Source organism: Lethenteron reissneri, chromosome 24 (assembly GCF_015708825.2).
Source record: "Lethenteron reissneri isolate LAM-NWPU_2019-01 chromosome 24, ASM1570882v1, whole genome shotgun sequence".
NCBI classification, from domain to species: domain Eukaryota; kingdom Metazoa; phylum Chordata; class Hyperoartia; order Petromyzontiformes; family Petromyzontidae; genus Lethenteron; species Lethenteron reissneri.
Genome location: NC_083802.1, coordinates 3,038,263 through 3,065,486, shown reverse-complemented (window position 1 = coordinate 3,065,486; position 27,224 = coordinate 3,038,263). Strand labels below are relative to the sequence as shown.

At 44.7% G+C, this 27,224-nt stretch overlaps 1 protein-coding gene across 1 annotated transcript; it reads right to left on the bottom strand.

The window, feature by feature from the left end:
- Positions 1-5,572: 5,572 nt before the first annotated feature.
- Positions 5,573-25,443, bottom strand: POLR3GL (RNA polymerase III subunit GL). The gene is made up of 8 exons (XM_061557978.1): positions 25,382-25,443; positions 23,744-23,931; positions 22,546-22,675; positions 20,986-21,054; positions 19,498-19,554; positions 15,316-15,407; positions 14,716-14,832; positions 5,573-6,451 (listed from the first exon to the last, which is right to left on the bottom strand). The coding sequence occupies exons 2-8, from the start codon at positions 23,855-23,857 to the stop codon at positions 6,365-6,367; spliced, it is 666 nt and encodes a 221-aa protein (XP_061413962.1). The 5' UTR covers positions 23,858-23,931; positions 25,382-25,443; the 3' UTR covers positions 5,573-6,364.
- Between the last annotated feature and the right edge of the window lie 1,781 nt (positions 25,444-27,224).

Sequence of the window (27,224 nt, the reverse complement as noted above, 5' to 3'; positions counted from 1 at the left end):
CCCACCCCTCCCATTTTTGGATTCACGACGGACGGACGGACACAATAATCCCCTGTGGGCTGGTGTAACCAGGAGGTTCCTACCAGTACTGACCCTCTGTTCACCCAGCAGTACACATGGCTACACCGCAGTGCATTGGGCAGGGCGCGTGTGGTAGGGTAAAGTGTGGGTCCTCACGCCTCGTCAAAACACATGGAAGAGTGAGCCAAGCAGTGGAGGTCCTCCCACCAGCAGTAGCGTGAGCAAATACTGTCACGTCCAGCTGCAACATGCGCGACCCAGAGGGCTGGGGATAGGGGCTGACATCAGTGCGTACTGCGCCGCGATCAATGGAGAGGCGAAGGGTGGGGGGGGGGGGTGAGAGGTGGGGGCTGTGGATCGGCCACTGAACGGCACGGAGATGTCTGAGCTATATTCTTAGGTTTTTTCGGTAAAATCACGTAGGTTAAAACATTTAAATTAATAAAAGTAAAATAAAATAAAAATCACGATGTTTCGGAGCTGTCGTGGCTGACGGTTCCACCTGAAGACGGAAGCTTGTGTTGCCTCCGAAACGTCGTGATTTTTATTTTATTTTACTTTTATTAATGTTAATGTTTTTACCTACGTGACTTTACCGAAAAAACCTAAGAATATGAATCCTTGCAGTCACGAAAGCTTCAAATCTAGAATTAATGTCTGAGCTAGCCAACAGTGAGGTTCAAATACCCCATCATCCGTCGCGAAGCACTGCACTTGGTTATCAACCAACATTTCTAGATATTATTGGAGTTCTTCCTTACGTTTAAAATTACAAATGACAGGAATATAGATGTCTAAGTAAGCTATATAATTGTATTTGTGTGTGTGTGTGTTATATTCGGGCGATCCTTGGTTTTTAGAATTTTTTGTGATTGGGAATGTTTCTTGTTGAATTATGGATTTCCGTGATAGTTGAGCCAAATGGAAGGATGTTTAGGAGTCGCTGCGATTGCAAGCACATTCATGTTCGGATCCTACGAGATATGTTTGAGCACACGCAATATATTGACATGCATATGGTAACATGACACACACATTATAGGGCAGTGCTTTTATTTTTGACGAAAAAAACTACCAAAAATATGTTCACGTAAAAACAGGTCCAAAAAACGTGTACATTTCTGAAAACTTAAAGCAAGAAATTTAGAAAATTTAAAAATGTTGCATTTCCCTTCTCAAACATAGGCCCGTCTTCATGGTGCGGAGTCAGGTGATCGACGTTAAACAAATAGTTTCGTGTAACGCGGTATGGATATTCAAAGGAAATGTATTTGCTCAGTAATAGCTTCATGTTTGCAAATGCCGCTTATGGAGCGCTCCTCATTACATTTACAATGCAGTCAGTGGCGTAACGAGCGTGGGGGCAGAGGGTGCCTTGCCCCCCACGCTGATGGCCAAATCAACGAGTTGGGGCCCCCTTGACAACACCATCAGTTATGTTTGCTAACAACAGTGTGAAAGATCAAGTACCTATTTAAAACGTGGTTTCAATGCTTTATGTTTTTTCACGAAAAAGCTTCCACGTTGATTTTAATTAAGAGCTGAAATTTTTGGCTTCCGCAAATTGCGCATCGCACGTTTGTTTCCATGATCGTTGTCATCGTGTGACCAGCTCGACAAGCAGATCCATTATTCCGACTTTGGGCGCATAGGGTGACGGTATAATACGGTGGTAACCACTTCGTTCAAACAGGGTGTGCGCCTTTTGGCGTCCTCTGGTCGAGCACCAATTGAGACGAGGCTCAAAAGAAAGCCGTCCCTGGTATAGACCAATCAGTTTCAAGGACAATGTACATATTATCAGAGTGTGTTTTTGTTTGCATTCTGACCACAAGTATTGTGGTTAATTCACACATGATTCCTTGTAAAAAAAGGTTTCAGTTTTGTCGCCAGAAAAAAGGGGAAAACTCCTATTATTATATTTTGGTACTGACAAAGGAGGTCTAATGATGATAGGGTGTGCGCGCGTTCACTTAAAGCCACATCAGTGCCGTCAGGTGAACCAAAGAGTGGCAACGTTTGCCGTTTGGGCGCTCCAAATGAGCTGATCCCGGAATCAAGTGACGGTTGTGTGGTGCGACCGTGCGAGACAAATCAAATATTTGGGGCCCCACCTGACCGATTGACGCAACACCCTGAGCTGATGTCGCTTACCACGCCATTGAATCCAATACAAGTGGGGCTAACAACTTACACCCTCACCATTGGAACCTCATTTGCCAGTAAAAAATATGATAATTGGTTTTTTACCCTTCTATCTGGCAACAAAACTGACACCTTTTTTTTTACAAGGAGTCATGTTTGCATAGACCACAATACCTGCAGCCATAATGCAAACAAAAACATAACTCTGATAATGTATGCACTGTCCTTGAAGTTGATTGGTCCATACCCGAGACACCTTTCCTTAGAGCCTAGTCTCACATGGGTTGGACTAGATGACGCCAAAAGGCGCACAACTCAAAGACAATGCACCATCAGAGTATGAGAGCTCGGGGTAAGCATTTACACCATTGGAACCTCATTTGCCAGTAAAATATATAATTGTTGTTTTACCCTTCTATCTGGCAACAAAACTGACACCTTTTTTACAAGGAGTCATGTTTGCATAGACCACAATACCTGCAGCCATAATGCAAACAAAAAACATAACTCTGATAATGTATGCACTGTCCTTGAAGTTGATTGGTCCACACCCTAAACAGCTTTCCTTAGAGCCTAGTCTCACATGGGTTGGACCAGATGACGCAAAAGGCGCACAATGACTTACACCCTCGTTAAAGCAGAATTGGTGTGTCCTTCCCATTGGTCACCAGCTGCTGCTGTATCTTTGCTGGTGTTGGTATTGAGATTCACAAATAAATTTACCCAGAAAGGCCCCACCCCACTGGATTGCAAGACTCTTTCACAATATTTCTGCATGGATTTTTCTTATTACCTCATGGGGTTATATATTTCGTGTGCTAGGATAAATTTCACTCATGCCGAGGATAGCACACTCAACAGTCTTCAGCCAAAAGGCAGAAACCTACTTTCTGTACTGCCATTTATAGACACCACAATGTAGGCCTGCAGATGGGTGCCCTGAACACATGATCTCCTTGTGGCTTGGAATGCTATTCGCCACATCACCCGAAGTTGGCTAGCTCTAATAGGTGTTCACTAACAGCGCTTGTCCAACATTTCTTAAATTCAATATATATGGGTGATCTTTGGCCGAGGTCATATGAGACACCTTCAAACTTTACTGTAAAATGTTTTAATCCATGCGTCAGTAAAAATATCTCCATATCCTGCAATCCCAGTTTACACGTCAAGGAACATTTTCACACGTAACCAACCCCAGAACCAAAATGGTGGTGCGTTATCGAATGTTCACAAGGAATTCAATTCTACTTTAGCAAAGTTATTTGTACTTCCTTTGAAGGAGCTGACGGTACGCAATGCTCATACATTAGCACAATGGTTTTACTTTAGCAGACAATAAATCTGACATGAAACAGACGGCACCTATCTGGTAACCATGGCACCTAAGCAGGACTGCACAGATCAAGTCAGGTGACATTTGTGCAACAGTGAGACATTTTATCTTCACTAAATTGTTGGGGTGGGCAGTGGCAAACACATTCCTGCGGAGGGAGCTGGTAGGAACGTTGGTTTGCTCGGTGAATATATTTACATAACTAAAATCGCAGGCTGTGGGAGATGAAGTGACCTTTCAGTTTACAGTGTAGAACGACACATTAACATGTGAAACCGTGACGGTAAGTTATTCCCATTTATGTTACATCTATGAATGTATGCCAGGGACCAGGTCGCCTTTCTTCCTCGACAACCAGCAACCGCGACTCATCCTTCCAACATTAAACACATTCCTGCGGAGGGAGCTGGTAGGAACGTTGGGTTGCTCGGTCAATGGCCAGGGTCAACGGCGGCGTGGTGTATTCCGCAAATATGCCCGACTGTGAGGACGGGCACAAGCCGGCGTGAGTAGGTTAAACGTTGAGTTTTATAAGGGCACCACGGGGTGACCAGCCCCTCCCCACCCAGCCCCACCCCTCCCACCCCCCACCCAGCCCCACCCAGTACCTCCCCACCCAGCCCCACCCCTCCCACCCAGCCCCACCCTCCCCTCTTCACCCAGCCCCACCCCTCCCATTTTTCGATGCACGACGGACGGACGGACACAATAATCCCCTGTGGGCTGGTGTAACCAGGTGGTTCCTACCAGTAACAGTTCTCTTAACCTTCATGCAAAGGCTGTTATAGACCTTCTCATCCTTAGTCAAGGGATATTGTTGGCGACAATGAGTCTGTTGCTTTCTCTCATCTGGACTTGAGTATGTGGGATACCCGAACTGCCTGGGTTCGAGGAATGGAGATGCGTGGATGTGCCCAACAAGGGCCTCATCGGTGATCCGTCTGTCCAGATGCCCGGCGTCGACCTCCCAAGGCGCCACTGGATTCAGTTGAACCACTTTCGGTGTGACCAGGGCACGGTGTGTCCCCTTCTGAAAATCGATGTTGGCGTCCAACGTGACAGCCCGCTGTGCACATGTGGGGGAAGCAGGAGACCATGGTGCACTTCGTCTCCAGCTGTGAAGTCCGTCACGGAGTGCCGGGCGGATTCGTTGCACTGCACTGGAGCTCCGTGGGACTGACGTCCACTGAAGGAACATTGACAAATTTCGATTTAAAGCTTTCGTGACTGCAGGGATTCATCTGCTTGGTTCTTTCGGTAAAGTCACGTAGAAGGGAAATAATAAAAATAAAACATAATAAAATAATTCTCACGACGTCTCCACGACGTTTCGGCCACAACGCAACCAGCCGTCCTCATGTGAAGAACAGGTCTGTCGGAAAGACAGTCTGAATGAACACGCTTGGTGGTGTGGTGTTCATTCAGACGCTGTCTTTCCGACAGACCTGTTCTTCACCTGAGGACGGCTGCTTGCATTGTGGCCGAAACGTCGTGAGAATTATTTGTTTTATTTTTATTATTTCCCTTCTACGTGACTTTACCGAAAGAACCAAGAAGATGAACATTGACAAACATTTATTTTTCTTGCATGTCTGGAGTTCTAAATGGATGACTGTCACGTGTAAAAGCATTCGCTAAATAAAAATCTTATCTGGAACTACCTTCCCTGTTAGCTTTTCTGGAAGCCTGCACCATGTTAACAGCATTTCCAAATCACCTGCATGGGCCAGCGTTCTAAGCCTCACCCATCTGACATCTGCACTGAGAGGAGGGCTGAAGAAAGTGGATGCCAGCCACAGCTAAAATGTTCAAGTTCACGTTTGCAGCCTTTGACAGCGAGGTTCATGTGGCCTGATCTGGGTGCTAAAGTCGACTTCCTCTGTTGTCAAAGAGCAGACGCATCATGCAAATGACTTGCAGGTATGATGAGTGTAAAGATTAGCTCAACTGGTTCCTGGAGATGAGGATATTCAAGTATATTCAGTGCTTCATATACCCACACTTGCTGTAGCATTGCTGTTGTTTAATGTACATTGTCTTCAATGCAAATAACTGAAATGTTGACAGTACTTAAACATACACGTTTATTAAACAAAATTGAAAAATATTTCCAGGTTTTAAAATAAACCCAAGTGAAATTGTGATAAACAGCACGGTGGGAGATGCATGATTAAGGTTACACGTGTACACTTCCGTGTCCTGTTCAGCTACATCGTAGTGGTTCACGATTTAGCGTTGTTCCACAGTGGACTGTTGTGCTATATTGTACAGTGTTACTTGCATCCATGTGTGTTCAGATGGACTGCGCTGCAGTGTATTGTTCTAAAAATCGATGCTGCTCTTAACTGTGTTTTGAATCTCAGTGGGCCAGTGCACACTCAGGGCCAAATTCACAACTTGATCAAAAAAGGCCAATGAGTTTTACCCAATTGTTAATTTTAGACTATTAGCGACCTGGCCACAAATGAAAGCTCAACGAAGTGGCTTATCATCACGTCGAGATTTATAGCAACCAAATACTCTAAACGAGTGTTTATAAATGTGCAGGGGAGAACCGGAGGACCCGGAGAAAAATCCACACGACCACGGGGAGAACACGCAAACTCCACATACACAGGCATCAGGGTCGGGATCGAACCCACGACCTCCTGTATACCAGGCGAGGCAGTTAACATCCCACCACCGTGGCAGCCCGTTTTCATCAAGAGGATGAAAAGAAACAATAAGCAACAAGTGAATCGAGTCCTTCGTGGTCTAGTCTCTGCATCTCTGCGTGGATCACTCGGTGCTTCAGTGTTACGAGTGAGCTGTAACCCGTGGCGTTGAAGAGTGCTGCAGTGGAAATCCATCTATCGCGACAAGCTAGTACACCGCCTCGTCCATGTGATCATCACTGTCACCGCCGAAATCCTCGCCATTTTCAAAGTACGACATCACGTAATCCGTTTCCTGCACACACCAAAACGAAGAGATTAGCAAAGGGTGCTTATTTGCATGACAGAATAACTTTGTTTCAGCATATCGTCAGTACCCTTTGACTGGATAATCATGCAGTAAATAGTTGACATTTACTAATTATAATTTTGACCTGGTCTCAGAAGACATACTTATTCATCCTGTATTCTACGTGAGACAAGGTCCAGAAGGCAGGTTCTGCTCTGTGACATCGCAAAGGAGTGTTTGCTGTGGTTCTTCATGCGATATGTATGTATACTGAACTTCTTTCGCACCGTACGTAGCCAACCGTGCTAATTGGAGGTGCGGGCGAAGGACAACAAACTACACACAAAAAGTAGTTCTAAAGAAATTCGTTTTCAATCGATGCGATTTAAAAGTGCATAGCTCCAGTGTCTTCCGAATATTGGAAGGAAGAGCATCCCAGATTGTCACAGAAGCGCATCTGAAAGCGGCCGAAGCAGTGACCATCGTTGTCCGATGACCAGGTAAAGCTGCTGCGAGGACAAGCCGTAGTTCACGTTTACTGTGCACAATGCTCCAGCCTGTAACTTTGTGCAGCCAAGCTGGGAGCCATGCTCTGGATGTGAATTGTAATGATTGTTGTTATAGTGCCCTTGTTACCAGTTGGTTGTAACGATATCAACATTATTGCTGCCAAGCGATGCGCCGTGTATGTTTACCAGGATTGCCAAAGGGACACCAAACTAGTTAAGAGATGCTTCAAGAATGGTTGAGACAATCCCAGGGCAAAATCCTACCCACACATTCTCTGATATATTGTCCTGTTCCCTCAATCGTATATAAACAAAGTCGCACCGGATGCAAAAACTTCGTTGAGGTTTAGAGGGAGAGGATGTGATAAGACATGACATGAAATCAAACTTTTGCTTCTTGTGACTGAGGGGTTAAAAGCTAAAGGTTTCCTATATAGAAGGAGCTCATCTCAAGTTATACGGATGAGCCTATGTACCACAAAGGTAAAAGTGGTGTGTATTCAATAGGAGTCCCAGAATGGGTTTAATGCTCTGATGACGTCACCATACTTGCACATGTTCTGCACACAGGCCTGTGATAGCTGCAAGCTATAAAAACACCCAAGGTGGTTGTGGCATTTTGTTAAGACAGCAGCAGGACACCATTAAACACAGAGGCGTCAACTCTTCTTGGAAATTAATCATTAGCATTGTTATATTATTTACTAAATAGATTAAATAGATAACAAAATAGATAATCAGGCAACTGTAAGCCCCATATTGACGCCAATTATTATTTTATGTTAGGTATTATACAATTTTGCAGAGAACTAGAACCCATATCTTATATACAAGGTACTTCCTGTAAGATTGGCAGTTCAAGAAAGCCTGACTGCTGAAGAGACAATTTATGCCAAAACCGGTCCTGAGTTTTCTTCTGAATGTAAGGCTACGTACACTCAGAAGACGTTTGGCATATATCTTCGCAAAAATCCTCGCCTTTCAAAACAGTGCGAACCAAAAAGGGGCTTGGATGAATGTCCTGTCAAAAGCAGTGACATTCTTATCCCCGGAGAATGCGGGTCTGTTTACAGCACAGGGTAATGCAGGCTAGAGTGGAAATCCAGATGTGTATCACAACTGGTTCTCCCTGGCTTTATAGGGTTTGGCTTAACTGAAATGCACTATGCTGTTATGAAATGATTAATAACAATTTACAGTCCCTTTTTTTCAAATGCTACGATGGATGAAAATCTCGATATAAAGCTTTCGTGACTGCAGGGATTCATATTCTTGGTTCTTTCACACACGTCCGTTTGATTGTGGGCGTTTGTTGACTAAAGTCTACCACGGTGGTTGACGTCGGCTCTTGAAGGGTAGCCTAGGACCGGTTAAAATATCATTCATTACTGATTTTAACTGTGGCCAGGAATCACACTCAGGTTGTCAGGGTCATATAATACAGTGCACTCACACGTTCCACTAAACTGAATGGTTATTACCCAGTGTGGGTACTCCCAGCTTGCCCAAGATGTCTGGCCAGTGTGGAAGAGTAGGCCAAGTACCATCCAGAGGGAGGCTCTCGAGAGCTCCCTCTCGTGAAGACCCTTCTGCCAGAAGTGGCGTTATCAAGTAAGCGATAAGGCCACACATTTAACTAAAAACAATACATTTATGTACATATATTTCACATGGGAGAGGTTTTCAAACATTATTGACAGAAATAGCATGGCAATTACATGCAAACACTACTTTTAACAAACAGGTGATTAACATTTCCCAGAATAGAAGAGCTCAAATTCAAGTTCTGCAGAGGGCATTAAGTCAAGTTTGCTATAGACCATTGGAAGAAATTGTTGTAACAAGCTTAGATGCCCATAATGCTGCTAAGTCAACGTAAGATTCATATAATATTACATTCATTATTTCCCTTCACAATACCAGTTTTTATTGTAAAGAAAACATTTTGAATGCACATTTAAATGGACTTTTAAAAAAACCACCTTAATTATTTTCACCCATTTGTATGTTTGTAACTCAAGGAGGCAGTGAGTACCGGCGTTGAGGTCTCGGTGGAAGGAATGTTTCTTGGTGCTCACATGGGCAGCTATGGCTGAGCGCTCTCATTGTGTGTGCACATATGTTGAAATCGCACCGTACGTAGCCAACCGTGATAATTGGAGGCGTGGGTGGAAGGACAACGTGGCCAATGCTCTTTAGTTCGTCACTTATCCAGTCAAATGTCAAATGTGCGGTTAACTGCACGCAAGTGTGGAGAACTCGCACGCTCGCTTGACGTCAAGCGTGGGGAGCGTTTAGTGGTGCGTGCTTTTGACCGTTGATATAAAATAGAAAGCAAGGGTTGCTATGGATTTTGTTAAAATGTCGCATTTATTTTTTTTAAGTTGACAACCTCTTTTTTTAGTGAGGAAATACATATATCTGTAGGGATATATCTACAAACATATGTTTGGACCGAGACCCATTACAGCAGAATTTAAATATATATCTGCATATAAATATTGCACAGCGTGCAGAGAAGCTGGTTGCGGGACTACAGGGTGGCTATGTGCACTACTGCGTCACGTGTTGTCCTGATGTCGTTGTCTCAGCACATGCGTCTGCTGCTGCCAGCTATTGGTCTGCAAGGGCCATAGGCTGGTGGAGATTATTTAGTTTAACACTTAGGCTTTCGACCAATATTATTAATAATAAACATCGCTATTATTCCCCACAACTTTGCTTTTGTGACCAGGACAGTGATATTTTGAATTGTACCTATTTTCAATGAGAAAACGTGGTGTGCATTTGTGTTATTCATTTACGTAAAGCCCTGCTCACAAAAGCAACGTTTGTAGGGAATAGCCATTTTCTATACTTTTAAGGCATAAGCAATTCGAAAATAACACTTACTACCCAGGAACAAAATTCGTGTTTCATATTGTAACTGTTAACAGAACGCAGTAAATTTCGATTTAAAGCTAATAATAAAATTATAATAAAATATTTTTTAAGAATACTTTATTATTTCCCTTCTTCGTGACTTTACCGAAAGAACCAAGAATAAGAAAGCAGTAACTTCCAAATATTTGTTTAACGTGCATTAGGCTAGGCTTAGAATTCTTTGATCACTGTCGGCTGAGACCATAAAGTAATAAAAGTGTAATTGTGTTAAAGTACAGACAGTAAATAACTAATGAAATAAACTCTAAAATTTATATATAAAACATATCCATATGAAAATGGGTGGAAAAAATATATAGTTCTGAGTATAGAAAGAAAAACAATTGCGTAATGCTACAAAGGAAAAGTATTCCGTAATTCTACAAAAATTCCCATTCACCCTCATCCTAGTGCAGTTCAGGCTGCGTGAAGGCGGCGTTTTGGTGGAGCGAGACATAAAGCGGCGCGGTGCACGCCACACTCCACAGTACTCATCCGAAACTTCACCACACGCTAAACTATTTGCGCTTACGGAAAGGAAAAAAAATCCGCATACTCATTTTTTTTTTACATGATTTATGGGAACATTTCCGTAAAGTTGGATTTCCATAAGTCGGGTCCTTCCGCAACCCAGAAACTTACTGGACTATGAAAATGATGAAGTGTTGACTCAAAAACAGACCCCGATTTGTCCCTGCAACCTTCTGTGAGTGGAGTGCTCTGTCACAGTGCCTATGTCTAGTGTCCAACAGAAAAAAGTCTACAGCTCAAGCCTAACCTAATGAAGGTGTTTTAAACCTATACGGGAGCAAAGTAAAGAGTTAGCAAGTAAATAGACTCTGTTTACATACGACAATGTAGATCAAATGTACCTTGGACCTTATGTGGCATTTTATTGATGAAAGCAACAGTAATAATGTTTATAACCGGAATAAAATCACGAAGTTAATAGCTAAACGAAAATAGCTTGACGCCCCTAAAACCACTTTTTCAAAACTGAAAGTTTGATTTTACGCCACTTTTGCTTTAAAAAGGAACATCAGTCACATGATTATGCAGTCATTAATTACACGACTACATTGTCTGGCTGGTGCGAAAATCAGTTGGGGCCACATTGTAGTTCAAACTCAGCATGCTCGGATCTTCAGTGACATACAGTGGGAGCATTGATTCTCGCTGAGGGTGGCTGCGACTGCATGCATTTTCTCGCTCGGTCACACCAGGTAATGTTTGCATTTACTTGTTGCATGCGTTATGGGGAGTGATAAACTTTAATACCAGAGGTAGAGGTGCCGCTCCGCAATCGCTTGCCCGCACCACTGCGGCGTGGCAGAATGGCCTCTGGATAGACCCTCTAAGAGACTATTTTGGCCTACTCTTCCACGTGAGCCAGAAATCTTACAATAAATGGCTGTACCCTTCACTTTACCCCACCACACACAACCCGCTGGTGATCAGCTGCGATGAACCCATTTTTACTTCTGGGCAGACAGAGGTGGGGGATTTAAGAAACGTACCCATTGTTTCAACTGCTGTGCAGGGAGATCTAACCAGAGACCTTTAATAAATAATAATACTGTGTTAATAATACCGCATTAATAATACTGACATTTACACTATGGGGACCTCATTTGCCAGTAAAAATATGATAATTGGTTCTTTACCCTTCTATCTGGCAACAAAACTGACACCTTTTTGCAAGGAGTCATGTTTGCATAGACCGCAATACCTGCAGTCATAATACAAACAAAAGAACATAACTCTGATAATGTGCACTGTCCTTGAAGTTGATTGGTCCACACCCGAGACAGCTTTCCTTCGAGCCTAGTCTCATATGGGTTGGACCAGATGACGCCAAAAGGCGCAAAAAGGTGTCAGTTTTGTTGCCAGATAGAAGGGTAAAGAAACAATTATAATACTGACATTGATTTAGCCATATAGGGAAGAGTTTGCGTCAGAGTGGTTAGGGTGCTATACTATCAACCCAGCCAACCGAGACGAATTTCTGGCCACAGATAACATCCGTGGTGAGTGATATCTGACCCCTCACAACCCACATATGCTCAAACAAGGTTTATAACCAACAGAATATACATCGTCATTCATCCAGTAGCGAGGTATGAACCTCAACTAAGGTGTTTTGCCAATTCTTAATGTATGAGTGTTTGGCATGTGAGAGAAAATCGGAATATCTGGAGGAAATCCATGTGTACAAGTGATAACACTCCAGGCAGCTCCGCAGACACATTCATGGATCAACCACTGTACCGCCATCTCAAGATTACAACACCTGGTAGTATCCCATCCAACTACGAACCAGGCTAAACGCTGCTTAGCTTCTGAGATCCGATGGGATGATGAGCATGTGTATGTGATTTGGTCATAGTCAAATTAGACTTCAACTATATTTGGGTTAAATTGCCCCAGATATCAGACTAAGTAAAGTCAAGACTGTCTGTTGAAAACAAAAGTGACGAAATACTTCCTTCTGCAGAATATAATCGGATAAACCACCTTACAACTCACAGGTCTGTGAGTGATGTGTTGTTCATTATGAGTGCCCATAGCAATATAACATTTCCAGGTGTGATTATGTTTAGCAAAGGCTTTAAAAATGCTGAACATGCTTGGATCTAAGACAGCGCACCGATCCACCTTACGAGTTTAAAACCATTCCATCAGACGATGATTCACATTGGCATTGGCCCACATAAAGGAAGACTTGGCGCAGCATTTCATTTGACGGCAAGGAGGCATTTTGTATTTTATCCCACCATGACTCACAGTAATGTTATTGAAATACTACAAACAGCATTTCCTCTGCTTGCCACGTCAACCACACGACATCAGTATGGTGTAAGTCAGGTGTGACATCGAATGAATCCCATAATAAAAATACATACGCCACTCTCGCTTGCAACAGATATGCTAGATACTTTATTAAATACACTGTTGACTTCCCCACCTACCCTCCCTGTCCCTTCTACCCCAGAGGTCGCAACCGGGTACCCGATACCCGTACCCTACCCAATACCCGGCTACCCGTACCCGGCCGGGTACAGGTACGGGTGCCCGTTTGCGACCCTGGTGCGGTCGGGTACGGGTAGATCATGAGTCACTGGTGAGTAACTGTTTGTCACTCATTTCCTAACGTCTTGTCTCTTCTCACAATTCAAGTTCCTAGAATCAACCCACCCACGCCTGCAACATGGCTTAATCCCAGAGGTCGCAATCAGGTACCCGATACCCGTACCCTACCCGTACCCGGCTGGGTACGGGTAGGGTACGGGTTCGGCCGGGTACAGGTACCCGTTTGCGACCCTGGTGCGGCCAAGTACGGGTACGGGTAAGGAATCAAAACCCGTTTGCGACCTCTGTTCTACCCCCTTGTTTTGTTCCTCTTTCTTTATACCCCCCCCACCCCATATAAAAACCGACACTCCCGCTCGTGGTGCCCACCTGGATGGGGGCAGGTGAGCGCCCAATTTCCTCCCCTCCCCTAAACCCGGGAGCACCGAATTCGGGGCCTCAGTCCGCGGTCTTTCTGTGCCCCTCCCTTTGTCACGGTTTGTGCTCTGTACCAGGCTCGTGTTGAATGAAAATAAAGAAATAATTTTTTAAAACCCACACCGTTGACATAAATGCACAACTCTCCTGATCATGACACGTAAAAACCAAACGAGTTTGATGTACGTGGTTTGAACCCCATGCACCTGAAAGAGACCCCCCCCCCCTATCCTAAGGGCTTCACAGCAGCGCTGCACCCACGCAGAGCCACTCCCCGCGACAGCCCCCCAGTCGTACCAACACGTCCGACCTGTTCTTGTGCTCTAGTGTGTGCAACGCTCATTCATTGAAGGAAGCCGCTACAAAATAAAAGAACGCAGGTGCTTGGTCTTGTTTGAATATCACCTGAATACCCATTGCAGGGTATGGCAGTGAAACCAATCATTTCGGATAAATTTAAGTTCAGATGCTATCTCTCAATTCTCAGAACCCAGCTAGAATTAAAGCAGCAATGTACGATTTGCCAGTTCATGGTCGAGCTTCAGTGGCTCCCACAATGCATTGCATTTCCTAACATCGATGGGGTACAAGGGAAGCTCGGTTTATGAGTTGACGTGTCTCCCTGGGTTTTCACCGTAGAATTAGATAGGTTTTGAACTGCGTGGCTGAAACGCTGCAAACGGAGTACTTCTAAACTTACGCTTTTTTACCTGAAGAGAACGAGTGATCTTCAACAACACGTAACAAAAAGCATTGGAAACAATCACTCACTAGATGTAATCACATGCCTGGGACTCTCTCCAAGATCAGTACAATGGCGTGCTGCCAACGCCATCGCGGACATGTAAACGCTTGGACTACGATGCTATATTCATGCTGATAATTATAATTTTACAACAATGGATGATACCTCTATGACCACTCTGAATTTTTTGGTCACCACACCAGACAGAGTGACAAGGAGCGGCCTGAGGACGACTTGCCAATATAACTCGCTGGCAGACCATCGAGAGAGTCCAAGGATGGCTCGGCTTATCCGCAAAGTCTCTACACAGAAGCCCTCTCGTGAGTGTGGATTAGAGTGGGTTTATTATAATCGAGCAAATTTACAAAAATATTTACATTGGAAAAAATGATATTAAAAGTATACATGTAATACAATTAAAATGGCGAGACAGTCCATATTACATCGAAAATGGGAATTATATGCAGGGTTTGCAGGACAAATTATTTTAAAGTGTTTGATGGTGTGAGCCAAACAAGATAAAAAGTCGCTTGAACCAAGTGAATCTGAGCGATAATGTGCCAGGTAATGCCACAGCTCATGCTCACCTCTTCAAACTCTTCTTCGTCGAGGACCTCCTCTTCAGCCTCCTCCCCTTCTTCCTTCTCTTCTTCCTCAGCCCCGTCCTCGTCTGACGGAGCCTGCTGCTCCTTCTGCTCCAAGGTCTGGGAAAGCAGCAAGAAGTGTTGGGTGCACGAGTCCTTACACAGGAGAGATTAATGCAAATCGGAACCATTTTTACTTAATAAGCTGTGTCCTTGGCGTTTTTTTTCGTGGCGTGCTTAAGTCGAAGTGATTTCCTACTCAAATGACCACTGAGGCGGTGTTTGCCTTTTTGTTTACAGCCCTGAGCCAGTGGTGGAAATTACAACATTCATATGGTGGCGCCAAGTCTATCCACAGAACTAATGTTAATTTTCCCACAAAGTGGTATTCATTTTAGCAAACCCGGCGGGGGGGGTGGTGATTGGTTAAATCAACCCCCAATCAAGATTTTAACTTTCAACCTTACAATCGTGAGCGGCCCGTTCTACCGCTTAATCACCTGGGCAGACTTTTAACCACTTAAAAATATAGCTTCCTGATTTAAACGAGCAGCCATATGCAACGAGTACAGGAATAGCTGTGGGTGTGGATGACCTACTTACCTCCAGATTCTTTAGCATTTCAAGATTTTCTGTTTCTGATGCTTTCTTGGACTTCTCGGGTTTTGGCAACTGTGTCTTAACCACAGCTTTTTCTGACGAAATAAGAGAAAACACATCCACATGCATCCTGCAACAATAATGTTGTATACATTAATGTAAAAATCTAGATGTTAAAGGTGCAAATGCCTGTTTCATGAGGATTGGATGAACATTTGGCAGCAGTGCTTTATACGTACTGCAAGATTATGTTTTAACCAAGCAGTTTCCCAATATAAAAAAATAGCTACAGGGAGAGCTCGCTAAGCGCGACCCCGTAGAACGCTGATTCGTTATAGCACTCTTTGTCCTTGAGAAAAATGTTACAAAAATTTTAATAAAAAAATCTAAACAGCGCTTGCGAGTGAGAACACCCCCCCCCCCCCCACATCCCTATATATCTACAATGACCCCATTTAGGGTCGATTTGATTCGCGCTCCCATCTCTAAGAACGCATCTTGAGCGCTAACCGAGGTCTGCCTGTATACTGTACGTGGTAAAAACGATCTACTCAAGAAAACAATTCGGGGTCCCTCTATCGGAGGCCCTTCCGCCAGCAGTGCCACGTCGGGCTGCACCTTTGCCTTTTCCAGGGACTCCTCTACTTACGAACAAGTTATGTTCCAGGTTCGTCAGTCGATTTATTTGTAAGTCCACTTCTGTCGATTCCGAACATGTTGTATGGCATGTACACTAAACACGGGGAATGGCTTTAAAAGTTGTATAAAATCCTGTAGATGCCACTAGTTCTTCACGTTCTGCAGATGTAGATGACACCACCGCCATCTATTGTGCGGCGGTTGAATTTACAACTCTCGGTCCAGAACAGGCAACAGGACATAGACAGGTTTGGTCGTATCTCTGAAAGTTCGTAAGTGGAATGTTCGTAAGCAGAAGAGTCCCTGTACTAACATTCACGTGGTGTTTCAGTAAAGCAATGCAGGGCACTACTTTTTTTCCGTGGCAGGCACTTTGATGAAGACCCAGATAGGCAGCAATGGCTGAGTGAGTTGTTTTCACTATAATTCTATTAATACACCGAGCGTCACGTGACGGTGGCTGTCATGCAAACCCAAAAACAGCTGCTCGGAGATGAGATGAGCTGACAACGAGGTGATACAACCACACGTGTGGCACACACACCACCTGCTGGGGAAGTGTGGTGTTTCCTGTACGAGCCAGGACCTAAAGAAGGTTTGTGATAGACTGCCTGAGTGTGTTCCTTATATACGGGCAAGGGATGTGTCCTTATCCACATGCAGAAACACCCATTTAGAAACTGGGAAAAAAATATTCCAAAAGAGGATCATACCGAAGAGGCGTTGATACTCAGTGGGACTCCATGGACGATGTACTGCATTAGAGAACTTTTGATGTGGTTTACAGATGGTCAACTTTGATGCACAATTAGGATTTGAATAGAGGATTTGGAGTATGGAGTTAGGTGCTAAATTGTCTACACGTCCACTGCCATAATCCTCAATGAAAATAATAATCAATTTTTTTTAATTCTGGGATATATGAATTATTATATTTATGTACAAACCCCTGGAATAAGATGAGAGTCATGTTAGTGAAGCTTCAGATTTCACATTTAAAATAAAATAATGAAAGCTCCCAGACAAGATGGAATAACTCTGGACATCATCAAAAAAACGTGCCAATCTGTTAGATCAAAATTAGCAGACCTATTTATTAAATATTGAAACAGAAATAAGGTAATCTCTTTCAATATTCGATTGATGAAGAAAAACAAGGCTGAGTTAAATCGTTACAGACACATTAGCCTAATATCATACATTTATAAACTGTTTACAAAGATCATTGACAACCAAAAAATGGACAATTTAGAAGCCAACCCTCCATGTGAGTAAGCTGATTTTAAAAAAGTGTTTTCTACCATTGGCAACATACTTTGAGTTCACACAAGCCAAATTAATACCAGATATCACTATGCCTGGCATTTGTAGACTACAAAAACTAAAGCAGTTAATCAACCTCTCACAAATCAAGGCCTTAATAAATGACGAATAGACATTTTCTAAATCACTTGTAAGGATTGAACAGCTACACTGCGTTTTATTTTATTTATGTTAAATATTAGAGACATAATAATCATGTATATCCTCTTGTTAATCCACTGCTGATTGAATGCCCCTCCCCCCACCACTGACACAAAAGTGTTAGTGGTGGGGGTCATATGCCCAGAGTTCACCACGTTGGCCAGTACAGGTTGATGAAGGGGGGGGGCAGAAAGAGTTCAACCATCGCTCATGACCAATGTTAGCCGGGGACGGGAATCAAACTCAGGTGGCCGGATTCACAGTGCAGGACACGCCGTCTCTATGATGGACGACCACTGCAGCGATGGAGCGATGAGATTAGTTAACGTGCAAGAGCGCGATGATTTATGGCAATGCAAGACCGTGAGGGACGGCTACAACATAGACCGATCTAGCAGCGGACAGATCGTGGCAGATGAAAATGATCACAATCATCATCATGGGATAACCATTGCGATCATCATTTCCATTATTATACTTAACATCAGGCCATGCATGACTATTACAGCAGTCGTGCTCAAGACTCCATATCATGACGAATTGGACCAGTGATTGTGATGGGGCTGCACTTGGCCTTACCCCTTGCTCCATTATTCAAGGGAAAATGTAGACAAAAAATGTTATTCATGAAAATATTACAGATATTGTTATCTCAAGTATCATAATTCTAACTCACCATAAATCGTGCAATGCACACACACATTTTCACAACTGTTTTGCTGTCAGATGATGGTTTTAAAAGGTAATATTTTACCCCCATACTTGGTGTTACATTTGTCAAATTACTGATAACAAATTCAAATTGAGCATTAAACCCATTTGGCCCACCAAAATACAGATATCTCTGTAGTTTGGAACACACATATCGGACGTGAATCTGCATGTAACAAATCTTAACATCACTCGCATTATCGCATTTGTCGATCGCTGCAAATCAGACCGAGTAAGCAAGCATCGACTATTTCATCTCATCAGCCAAGTAAACAATAAGTTGCCAATTAGGATATCTTGTTCTCAAATATGTCTGCCGACTTCCTCTTAGCCTTTAATTTATCGATAACAGACGGCCAATCTGCAGATCACAATGAAATGCGGGTCCAACTGAACCTTTTACATGACACAAGTCACAGATAAGAAGCCCAGAGGTAGAAATTCTACTGTCATCTCTTAGACCAGTGGTTCTCAATCTTTTTCGGCTACTGTACCCCTTGTTGAATTTTGTTTCAACTGAGTACCCCCTTGTCTGACCAACATGGTTCTGAGAAACAGATGTATGAGTAACGAACTTCAATATTTTAACCAATTGTCAATTTTGTGAGATGTCCTCACTAGCTAGTAACTGGAAGCGAATACAAAAATTCCAAGGACACTATGCATGTATGATGTAATTTGTTCATGCTAGCTGGTTTCTCTTGGAAACCACATTGTTTATGATCAATGAGTTTAGAAAGGTCTGTTATATCATTCGAGGTTAACATATGGATTTTAATTTTATCCTGCTTATTTTATATTGGCAGATTCATACACAATTATTCACCAATGACTCTCATATATGAATATTTATAAATCACTTCACGTACCCTCTGGGACATTGGCACGTACCCCCCGGAGTCCGTGTCCCTCTAGTCGAGAACCACTGTCTTAGAGCATAAAGTCGCTGCAACAAAAGAATGGACCGCGTCCAAGCCATCCTCCATTCTTTTGGCCCCGCCCCCCTCCCCCTCCCGATGTGTTGTACTTGGCACTCCGTGCCGTCTTTGAGCCCCGCCCCCCTCCCTCCCGATACGTTCCATTCATTGGCTACCACATTCTGATGAGCCCCCCCCCTCTCCTCCCCCCTCAACTTGCTTTTAAGGGATTACATCTTGAATCATTGCCTCGATGCAGCTAATCCGGCTGTGACGGTCCCACCTGATGACGGAGACTTGTGTTGCCTCCGAAACGTCGTGATTTTTATTTTATTTTATTTTCATTAATTTTGATGTTTTACCTACGTGACTTTACCGAAAAAACCTAAGAATATGAATCCTTGCAGTCACGAAAGCTTCAAATCTAGAACTTTAATACAAGTTGGGGACTCACTGACTTTGGTCGCCTTCCGGACTTGTATCCTCAACTCTCTGGGCAACAGTCTCCAGTCTGACAGAGATCAACGTTCACAGAGGGTTGAAAAATCAGTCACTGACATAGAGGATAAGCACCGAAGTGCTAGAGGGTGAGAGACATGCACAGGGAGTGAATGGTTTATGTGAGAATTCAGTAATTTCAAAATATCACACGCATAGCCATCACTCACAACTGATGTTAGCCAGAGCGACGAATCAAACTCAGGTGGCTGGGTTCACAGTGCAGGACACGCCGTCCGTCTCTACGATGGACGACCACTGCAGCGATGGAGCGATGACATTATTTCATGTACACGAGTAAAATTATTTATGGAAATGCAAGACCATCCGGGATGGCTGCAACGTGGACTGATCTAGCAGTTCAAACGCTGGTCTTGCTAGTCACAAGCGAACGCACAGTAAAAATATATAACAACCCTATAAGATGAAGGACGAGCAATTCCCAATGCAAGAGAGGCCATCATCCTTGGGGACAGACTGGATGATGAAGGTGACACCACAATACCAAGGTTTTAAAGCTTTGTATATTTAATTCCTCTGTTGAAGCTGGAAGTTGTAATTACCACATTCAGTGTTAGTGTGAGCTTATACAATGTAGGAGCCATGGCTTGCATTAAACACTCCTTTTAGCAGTTAAATCTATGAATTATTGAGATATATATCATAATATACAGGACTCTAATGTGGTCAGGAGATGGTAGTATATGTTTTTCACACAGGTTTCTCACGTTTGTGTGAGAATTTCTCAGTGTTATTACTCTGTATGCATGTTTTAATCAAGATGATATGGCCAAACATCCAGATGTAAGACTCCTGAAAAAGTATTTTTAATGAAAAAAAACAATTTATTAGGCAATTGTCCATAATTCGCTTTATATTAATTCATCATTTGCCTGACATTTGGTCCATCCTGACAGTGGCTTTTGGCTATCCATCGAACAAAGATGGTCACTGCATCGCGCGCTTTCAGATGCGCCTCTGCGGCCGTCTGGAATGCTCTTCCTTCCGATATTAGGAAGCCACTGGAGCGATGCACTTTTAAATCTATATAGATAATTTATTTCTTTAGAATAGCTTTTTGTGTTTAGTGTGTTGTCCTTCCCCCGCACCTCTAATTAGCACAGTTGGCTACATACGGTGTGAAGCAGTTCAGCATGCATACATACATTTAAATTTCCAGATTTATAACCAGATTTTTATACCACAACGACTTCCAATACAAAGACCCACAAGCACAGTGTCTTTTGACTGGGTAGCTATTCACATTACATAAGTTGAAAAACATTTGTATTAAGACAGGGCATGCATTGCGGGTGCTTTTGTCTGAGAAGTCTTTTCATTACCATACTGCACAAGATACGATTGTGAAGGTAGGTTACAAGCAGCAGTGAAGCCCCACTATTTGTCATGGCGAGGTAATGCAGAAGGCATGCAGGGACATCACCTGGGGCCCAGTCTATGGCGTTATCTGCAGGTCCTTTACTCTGGTACTTGTCAGAATACCGCTCAATATCTGCAGAATCGCAATAAAGAGGTAAACAACACATTTTCATTAACATAACGTAAACAAAATATACCAAATTTTTTTTGTATGGAACTTGGAAACATCTAAACAAATGTGAATTGTGAAATATGTTTATAAGGTAACTTTCCAGCTGCCCAGAGCTTGCATGCAAAGCACATTTGTCTATTGGAAGGTTTTTGGTCCAACTCAAGCATAGCAGGTCTATGAGCAACTCATGATCTTGGAGACATAATTGCACAGTCAATTATCACCGGGAGTTCTTCAGAACCAACTTTGTAAAATGGTATATAATTCCCAGGTAATGTTCAACATTGCCAGACAATTATGGTAGCCAACTATCAAACCAATGTGAACCATCTTATTTAAAAATACGCTAACTAGCATGATGTCTTGCTGAGGGCAGAACTTAACATATTTGTGGCCACCTGGGTAAACAAATACGTTTGCACCCCTCAGGTTCACCAATGAAAGAGGTGTCCATCTCGTTTCTTTGTGGTTGTTTCTCTGTGTCCTCACTGTGTCCTCTCACCCCTTACAGCTCTATGCTGTGGGTGGTAGCGGTAATTGGCCAACCCTGAACACCAGGCCCAATTCAGCTGTCACGTAACATTTAATATACAGTAAAACCTTGGATTGCGAGCATAATTCGTTCCGGAAACGTGTTTGTAATCCAAAGCACTCGTATACCAGTTGTGATCACGTGACGCTCGGCAGACAAAGCGTATACACGTACTACTCGTATTGCAAGACCTCGCTCGTTTATCAAATTATTACTTACTTAAAATTTTTGCTCATCTTGCAAAACACTCGCAGACCAAGTTACTCGCAATCCAAGGTTTTACTGTATAGGTTTTTTTTCTTTAACCATCTCATTAATGTCAACACCTCTCAACAAGACTCAGCAACTTTAAAATATATACATATAGCATATTGTGGGACCTCCCTCAACACTTTTACGTTGCTCTTTATGCTTTTTGGCAACACAATATTCATATTGCAAAACAGATCGAACACTGTGGTACACATTATTATAGATTCGCAAATCTTCCCAACTGATGTATGCAATGGTCAAATCGAATTTGCCTCATTCCATCAAACTATTGCAGTAATTCCACCTGGGCTCATGACCCGAAGACTGAGAACCAATTAATATGCTTTAACACCTTGTATACCACAGAACCTCTCTGTGTAAATATCTGCAGGGGATGAGCTTATGCATGTACGGTGTTTTTTTCTGCAATATTTTGCTGTCTTTTCTTGGATTTTCTGTTTGCACTTAGTCACATATTCACTTAAAGATGTTAATTTGTTCATGTTTTTTGTTTGTTGCGGTTGCACCCGATTCAAGAGCAGAATGGCTCACAGGGCTATACCTAATGCATGAACTTGAACTTGAATGTTACTTGTTGCGACATTTCAAAAGAGCAGCGGTGATTCTACCGATTGACAGCCATGGGGTCGGGCGAGCGCGACTCTTGCCTTTCTTGCGCTCGGCGGGCTTGATGAAGTAGGGCAGGTTCTTCATGGCGCCGCGCAGCTCCTGTTTGAGTGCGAGCAAGTAGTCGGTCTCCTCCCCCGCGAGCAGCGGCAGCGGACGGTACTCCAGAGGCTGCCGGCAACAGAGACAGCGGCTCAAGGAGTGATAGAGTGAAAGCCCGGTGTACGTCGGGGATGCATTCCTGTAAGGTGCGACGACGAATATCGATTCTGCATACATTTTTTCCATATCGCCAAAATACTGTACTTAAATTATATATTGGACTCTACAGTAGTTTTTTTTATGTAGTGCGTGTACAAGGTATGAGGAGGCGAGAAAGGATGGATGCTGTGAGCGACATAAGATTGGGGTTGAAGCGATGCAGATCAGTTAGCGGTATTAATAAAGTGATAACGTATTTACAAAACGATGTAAAAGGGGGAGACATAAATGTGGGTATTACATCATTTCATTGGGCTACAAATTCATGTAAACATTTCACAAAAGTAATTACAAACTGAAAAAAGAGAATAAACGTGTTATTTTGTACATGACTACTTATCAATAAATAACAAAACTGTCAATTCAAATGTGTTTTAACCTAAATGTATTTCTCGCTTATAAAACATTTGACAAAGGGGTTGTAAGTAATTACTGAGGAGTCAAAATATGTAACAAGGAAATGCAGAGATATAGACCCAATAAGATAGCGACACCGAGGACACCATATGAACAGTGAAGGTAAAGGGTTCGACAAACGAGTAAGATCGACATATGTTTGACACGTAAAAGTGAATACATAGAGACAATTAAAATCTGTGAAGACAGTGATACACACAGATAAGTAAATGGATGCTTTGACGAGTGCAGACAAAGCATCACCCCGTTATAGAAACACGACAAAAACAGAACATGGAAACAACACAGACAACAGCCGCCAATCCCCACGAAGTGGCGGTGACGTCACCATGGCGCCCGTGCCAGGCCAGGTGCACTTTGAAGCCACGTGAAGTGTCGAAGGCTCGCTGACAGGTCACAAGACAGAACCAGGTGCCATAGCCTGACTGACTGAGATGACTGGCAGATGATGCATCCGAATTTACTCAGCTTAGGATAGCTGAAGAGACCGGGCTGCAATGTGCTACAACTGTGCAAAGAGCAACGGGATGCGAGTGAACGAATAACCGCTGGCTTTCGCACCGGGAAGAGCGGCGGTGGCTGCAGCGTGGGTGGAGGCAGTGCTTCTCCTTTGGCGAATCCAATGGCCTCGATGTTGAAGGTCATCTGGCCACGTCCTCTTCCCCGCCCCGCCATCGTGAGTGATGTGGCAAATCACCCGACGCGAGCCACTCTTCGCCGGGCTTCTCACCTCTTACATCTGCCCCTGCCTGAAACGCACAGCAGATTGCAAAGATGTGTGTTACATAAAGAAAACAAGTAAACCCGTAAAAACAAAGTTTTTCACTCTAAATCCTTTATATGCGTGGCGGCTAGAGTTCTCTCGTCCTCTGGCTTGAGATGGCTGCAATCTATGGGTCAGATGATTGTCTGCCAGTATTAAGCAATTGGTAATTAAATATTTAATTTGTTTTCCCTGAAGTGTAAAATTTTGGAAAAAAAATTTCATGAAAATTAATTGTCACACACAACGAGTCTGTGTGGAAAATGTCAGCTCGATTGGATCACGGGAAGTGGGTTAAAAACGAGCGAAAGATTTGCACGGTCCTAAGCAAGCAAGCGAACTTAATATAAAGGATTTAAAAACACTCCCGATGTTTTTTTTGCTGAAGGGTCTTTTAATTGAATTCCCTAAAAAAATATCTCCCCACCGTATCATTCATAGCTAACTTCAAGCGTGTGCTTTTAGTTGGCTGTTTGAGATTGATTTTAAGCCGTAGCGTAATGGAAAATTAGATTTTCATGGAATGTTATTTCCGCAGTCATGAATATACACGTTCATTTACTTAAAAATAAATTGTATTGTTTTGAGATTCGAAATATTGACCCTACGCGGTAATTTCCAACAAAGCTAATTCATTGTTTTTAAAATAGGCAGAATATCTGCCTTTTACAGGTAACCCACGAGGGTGTGGTAAAGATGAGCAAATGCAGTGCTTTACCAGTTAGCACGCTGGCCAGTGACAACTTTGAAGCACTGTGCATCTACATTAAATTACATTGGAGTACTCATTCAGAGTAATCGGTCGTCTCTGCAGTCATTACGTCACCAATGTAAAACGAATTTATCCCAGCCAACTTTTGTTCCGAGACTTAATTTTCCATTGATATCGTCGATTTCTATTTGGTTTTTGCCCTGATGTATATTTTATTCATTGTCCTTTATTGTACTGCTTTTGTCATTTTGTTTATCCAGGTCACTCTTACAAATTAGGCTATTCTCTGGTCTCTTGGATTATCAACTCGAAAAAAAAACGTATAGCCAATCGTGCTACTCAGAGGTGATGTAAAGTGGATGTCTAAGAACGTATGGAGCATTGTGTAAGAGCAATGGGCCACACTCCCCAAAACAAGGGCCCATTAGGTCAACTTTGCGCACTTTCTTTCGTATGGCAGCTGATGTAGACGCAGAACAACAGCTACAATTTCACATTCAGGTGGTCAAGCGAGATAATGTGACGAGGTGATGAGATCACGTGTCTGTGTGACGAGGTGATGAGAGCACGTGTCTGTATGACGAGGTGAGGAGAGCACGTGTCTGTGTGACGAGATCACGTGTCTGGGTGACGAGGTGAGGAGAGCACGTGTCTGTATGACGAGGTGACGAGATCACGTGTCTGTGTGACGAGGTGGCCCGTGCAAGGAGAGTTGCGAGCGCACCGCAGCAGTCGATGTGGAGCCGCCACCGCTGCCGCCTTTCCCCTTTCACCCGGACGCGAACACCCCGCCCCCCACCCGCCTCTCGCCCCGCCCCCACCCGCCTCTCGCCCCGCCCACACCGTCCTCTCGCCCCGCCCCCAACCCCTCTCGCCCCGCCCCCAACCCCCTCTCGCCCCGCCCACACCCGCCTCTCGCCCCGCCCCCACCCGCCTCTCGCCCCGCCCACACCGTCCTCTCGCCCCGCCCCCAACCCCCTCTCGCCCCGCCCTTAACCCCCTCTCGCCCCGCCCCCAACCCCTCTCGCCCCGCCCCCCAACCCCCTCTCGCCCCGCCCACACCCGCCTCTCGCCCCGCCCACACCCGCCTCTCGCCCCGCCCCACCCGCCTCTCGCCCCGCCCCCAACCCCCTCTCGCCCCGCCCCCAACCCCCTCTCGCCCCGCCCCCAACCCCCTCTCGCCCCGCCCCACACCCGCCTCTCGCCCCGCCCACACCCGCCTCTCGCCCCGCCCACACCGTCCTCTCGCCCCGCCCCCAACCCCCTCTCGCCCCGCCCCCAACCCCCTCTCGCCCCGCCCCCAACCCCCTCTCGCCCCGCCCCCAACCCCCTCTCGCCCCGCCCCCAACCCCCTCTCGCCCCGCCCCCAACCCGCCTCTCGCCCCGCCCCCAACCCCCTCTCGCCCCGCCCACAACCCCCTCTCGCCCCGCCCCCAACCCCCTCTCGCCCCGCCCCTACCCGCCTCTCGGCCCGTACCAACCCCCTCTCGCCCCGCCCCCAACCCCCTCTCGCCCCGCCCCCAACCCCCTCTCGCCCCGCCCCTACCCGCCTCTCGCCCCGCCCCAACCCCCTCTCGCCCCGCCCCCAACCCCCTCTCGCCCCGCCCCCAACCCCCTCTCGCCCCGCCCCTACCCGCCTCTCGCCCCGCCCCAACCCCCTCTCGCCCCGCCCCCAACCCCCTCTCGCCCCGCCCCCAACCCCCTCTCGCCCCGCCCACACCCGCCTCTAAAGCTCCCTAAGTATATGTACTGTATTTCGATTTAAAGCTTTCGTGACTGCAGGGATTCATCTTCTTGGTTCTTTCGGTAAAGTCACGTAGAATGAAAATAATAAAATAATAAAAATAAAACATAATAAATAATTCTCACGACGTTTCGGCCACTACGTAAGCAGCCGTCCTCAGGTGGAGAACAGGTCTGTATGTTGAAATCTTTCGAACCCTATGTAGCCAACGGTGCTAAGGGGCCGTCCATAAATGACGTCACGCGATTTTTGACGATTTTTGACCCCCCCCACCTAGTCACACGGCGTCACAAAAAGTCAGAGCCCCCCTCAAATATGACGTTACAAAACTCTGCCCCCCCCCAAAAAAACATGCTTCAAATCGCATTAAACTATTGTCATTGTAGTGCGTATTTAATGTGGCGCTGCACTCTGATGTTGTAGGAGAAGACATTTATTAAAAAGTCTATTTAATCAAGTAGAACCTGTTGTCTATATTTATTTAAAGTTGCGCATTTTGATGTGACGTCACATTTCCTCAACCCCCCCCCCCCCGTCGTCACACATCGTCACAAATGTCTGACCCCCCCCTCTAGGTGCGTGACGTCATTTATGAACGGCCCCGTAGTGAGCACCTATGAAATCCTGCACGGCACACGAGAGGGTGGGTGGCCAGCACCATGCCCGACCGCCTTTGTCTCTCCAGTGGCGATGTTTGAACACCGCACCACGTACTCAGTTGAGGCTGAGTCGACCTAGGGGAGGCCCAGGACCGGTTCACATAATCGTCACTGGTGTCGGCCGTGAGCGGGAATCGAACTCGTGTCACCGGATTACCAAAACA

Excerpts from the sequence above, each read along its gene's own strand:
- POLR3GL (XM_061557978.1), bottom strand. The coding sequence starts at position 23,857 with ATGGCGGGGCGGGGAAGAGGACGTGGCCAGATGACCTTCAACATCGAG. Across the intron at positions 22,676-23,743 it reads AGCCACCGCCGCTCTTCCCG|CCTCTGGAGTACCGTCCGCT; the intron begins GTGCGAAAGCCA and ends TGTTGCCGGCAG. Across the intron at positions 14,833-15,315 it reads AAATGCTAAAGAATCTGGAG|ACCTTGGAGCAGAAGGAGCA; the intron begins GTAAGTAGGTCA and ends CTGCTTTCCCAG.